At 38.1% G+C, this 3,376-nt stretch overlaps 1 protein-coding gene across 1 annotated transcript; it reads right to left on the bottom strand.

Annotated features, from left to right (window-relative positions):
- Window positions 1-859: 859 nt before the first annotated feature.
- LOC131681749 (uncharacterized) lies at window positions 860-3,161 on the bottom strand. The gene is made up of 6 exons (XM_058962740.1): window positions 3,005-3,161; window positions 2,835-2,948; window positions 2,625-2,775; window positions 2,219-2,566; window positions 2,066-2,151; window positions 860-1,813 (listed from the first exon to the last, which is right to left on the bottom strand). The coding sequence occupies exons 1-6, from the start codon at window positions 3,076-3,078 to the stop codon at window positions 1,660-1,662; spliced, it is 927 nt and encodes a 308-aa protein (XP_058818723.1). The 5' UTR covers window positions 3,079-3,161; the 3' UTR covers window positions 860-1,659.
- Between the last annotated feature and the right edge of the window lie 215 nt (window positions 3,162-3,376).

Raw genomic sequence — 3,376 nt, 5'->3', positions numbered from 1 at the left:
ACAGGCTCCGTTAACGATCGAGCATCTTTTTCACCCCCTCGATCACTCATCCCTCGGCACGGGTCGCTTCACGCCTTGGAATTGGGGTTATGCCCTACCTTGCTTTACGTGGTGATCTCGGCCCGGATCATCACAACCATCCTCCTTTACCAGGGCTTTGGACCTGTAGCTCTGGATCTCAATAGTTCCATGTACGTATGTTATTACAGACATGCTACTATTGGGATCCGTCATTCGCTAGCGGAGTCTGAAGCATACCATCCGCCAACCCGGTACTCGGAGACCTACTGACAAGGCACTGTGTCGCTGATCTCTCGTTTGCCCGAAAGTTACAAGTTCTGCTCTGCTCTCCATGTCATCATATACGCCTTCTCTCCCCTGTTCTTGATACAACTGCTGCTACACCGATGATAGAAATAAGCCCCCCTTTGAATATCTTAACCAAGCATAAGTCTCCTTCAAAAAAATCAAATATGTATTCTGTATTCCTAGTTTTAAGATAGCTGTAAATTTTATTCTTCATTAAAAATATTGTCCCCCATCTTGTAAATAGAATTGTATCCCTTGTTTTATGATATCTGTGAAATTTCACATAAATATTTGTTCCCTCTTTTGTATACCAAACTATATATTTAGTTTTAAGATAACTGTAAAATATTTCGTAAAAAAACTATTTCTCCCCTTTGAATATCAAACTGGATTCCTTGCTTTAAAATTTTTCATAAAAAATTCTTTTGCCCCCACTCTTGTAAATAGAACCGTATTTCTAGTCTTAAGATAGCTGTAGAATTCTTCCTCTCAATATAAAAAACAATGTAACCTCCTAGTAACGAAATACTTCAATGGTGATATGTGGGACTGAAAAAATAAACATTCGCCATAAGGACGATACCTTTATTGAGCCGATTCATGCAGTAAAACCTAAATTTAATTTAATAATTTTGAAGACTTTATGAAGTTTTACGCTTCAATCGCTGGATCATGCGATTTAGGACGGAAAAACAACAATTTTTAAATCGATATTGTAACTACATCCGGGAATATTCAGTGTTGATTTTCTTAAAATGAAGCTATTACTGGTATCGCCCTTTTCAGGAAAATGTTTTTATATTTATGGTACCGTATAAGTAAACAATTTGGTATATAATTAATGAAATGTTCGATTCTACGTTAATTGTTGTCTCAAAAAATACATAGTTATAGATCATGTGTGCAATCGATGGCTCCAACGATTCCGGGAATATTAAACTGCTGAAAGAATGCTAGCTCGATTCGAGCTAACGGGATTTTAGTCGTTCTTTCATCTTTCAAGGAAATCGGATTTAATGGTTGATCCCTCAATTCGATCAACATTACACATAAATATTTTGACATTCGAAACAATTTCTCAAAATCACCGTCTGATATATTAAATTTGTTGCTAATATTTCTGAAAATGGACGGTGTCGGATCAAGTTTATTTTCTCTTTTTCGTTTGTACCACTTTTTTGGTCAAATAATACGATGTAGTTACTTCCTCCGTCGCTCGGATCATTAGGATATAATAACACAAAATAATTTTCTTCTGTTTTTCTATCGCCAAAATCCCGAAGAGATAAATCTCTTCTTTTTCTTGTTCAATTGTCAAAAAGTGTCATAGCGAACCGTCCAGTCCATCCTTTACTCTTTAAGCTTATCTCCAAGCTCAAGCGAATGCTCGGGAATGATGTTTAACTGTTTGGGAATGTCAGTGTGATTGTTGCATATAGTTTGTGAGATTATCGTATCATTTTTCTCTTTCTCTCTCGTTCCGCTACTTAACAGTTGTTTAAATGGCCGGTGTTAAGTCAGACCGGACCAAGTCGCAAAACATCAAAAAATGAGTTGATGATAGCACTGGATAAAGAATTTATTCATCTACATTCCACCTTTACCAGATTTTAAATATGAAACAATAAACAAGAATTATGGTAAAAATTATTTTCCAATTATAATGTAAAGGATGCTGCGATTCAAACTTTAACCGCGTTTTTCTCGAAATCAATGCACTGTTACTTAGTCCGGTCTGACCTAACACCGACCAAATATAATATCGAATGGTTTCTCCACCAAAATGTATGCCAGTAGCGATAGAAGTAAAGTGATCAACACAGTTGAACAAAACACGATGATCTACAACGAATAGAATACCAAATCAGTAGTTATATTTGATTCCACACATACACATAAATCAGCTTACCACCAGCCCAACCGATATCCTCATAGCTTCATGATGGATACCGAAAATCGCTCCCATTACAATTATGTGGATCAAGTAGTAGCCAAAGCTCAGCCTACCGAGGACCCTATAGAATGCATTCTGCAGCATATTGGACATCCGAAGTTTCCCAAAAAAGCTACCCGGCTGGGCAAACAGGAGCAGCAACCAACCAACGCACCCGAAGCTAGTTGCGACCAGTCGAACAACTCCGGCGTATATGGACATCCACACGGAAGGTTTGCTAAAGTTGGACAGCTGGAGAAGTGGAGCCGGTAGGCAAACTAAGACCAGCATCGGCACCGTGGTATACTGAAGCACTGTATACAGCTGGTTCGAAAGAGAAAGTGCAAGGATAGATTTGTATCACAGATCGTTTTCTAGTTACCTTTGATTTTGCCAGCAGCTGGTCATCCTTTTGCATTTTGTGATAGATGATCCCTACTAACACCCCACCAAAGTAACACAGGAAGTGCGTTTCCGTTGCTTGGTAGTTTCGCGTGAACCATTCATCGTACCACACTATAAATGCTAATTCCCTGGAAACAATACAGACATGTAGTTTGGAGAATGTACAGTAATTGGAGCAGAAGATTACTTTATATTTATTATCGTGACGGCGTCCATTGAGTTGTAGTACACGTTCACCATCGGTAGAATGAATCCGACCACAAGAAGAAAATATATCATTGGTCGCAGCAGACTACTGCATCTGAAATTCGCTGGAAGATAATTAGTATTTTCGATTCTGAACAGGAAATGAGTTACTTCCACAGCACCATTAGAATCGTCAGCCCGACGATGAACAGTTGGATGTCAGCCGCCATGTACCATGTATGCATTAGACACTGGTAAAGAAACGAAAATCATTAACGCACAGCATACTGAGTTATTCAACTATGTTAACAAATTGTTGAATTGCATACAAGAAGGTTATTTTATTGCTTGGAAGTTTTGTGTGGTATGTTAAATTAGACCTTACCCGGCTCATGTTTTGAACTATAGAAACATTGCATGAAAATGTTTAACCTCACTTTTTGACAATTTAGAGAGCTTGTTTACTTGGCCTTAAATTCTTTTATTCGACTACAGTGCGAGAAACATGATTCGAATCGCCTTAAAATCTTCAACACCTTGTAA

Source organism: Topomyia yanbarensis, chromosome 2 (assembly GCF_030247195.1).
Source record: "Topomyia yanbarensis strain Yona2022 chromosome 2, ASM3024719v1, whole genome shotgun sequence".
In the NCBI taxonomy this organism is placed as follows: Eukaryota; Metazoa; Arthropoda; class Insecta; order Diptera; family Culicidae; genus Topomyia; species Topomyia yanbarensis.
Note: the sequence above shows the minus strand (reverse complement) of the source record. Positions and strands in the feature narration are given on the sequence as shown.

Excerpts from the sequence above, each read along its gene's own strand:
- LOC131681749 (XM_058962740.1), bottom strand. The coding sequence starts at position 3,078 with ATGCATACATGGTACATGGCGGCTGACATCCAACTGTTCATCGTCGGG. Across the intron at positions 2,949-3,004 it reads ATTCTAATGGTGCTGTGGAA|ATGCAGTAGTCTGCTGCGAC; the intron begins GTAACTCATTTC and ends AGCGAATTTCAG. Across the intron at positions 2,152-2,218 it reads GGATATCGGTTGGGCTGGTG|ATCATCGTGTTTTGTTCAAC; the intron begins GTAAGCTGATTT and ends TATTCGTTGTAG.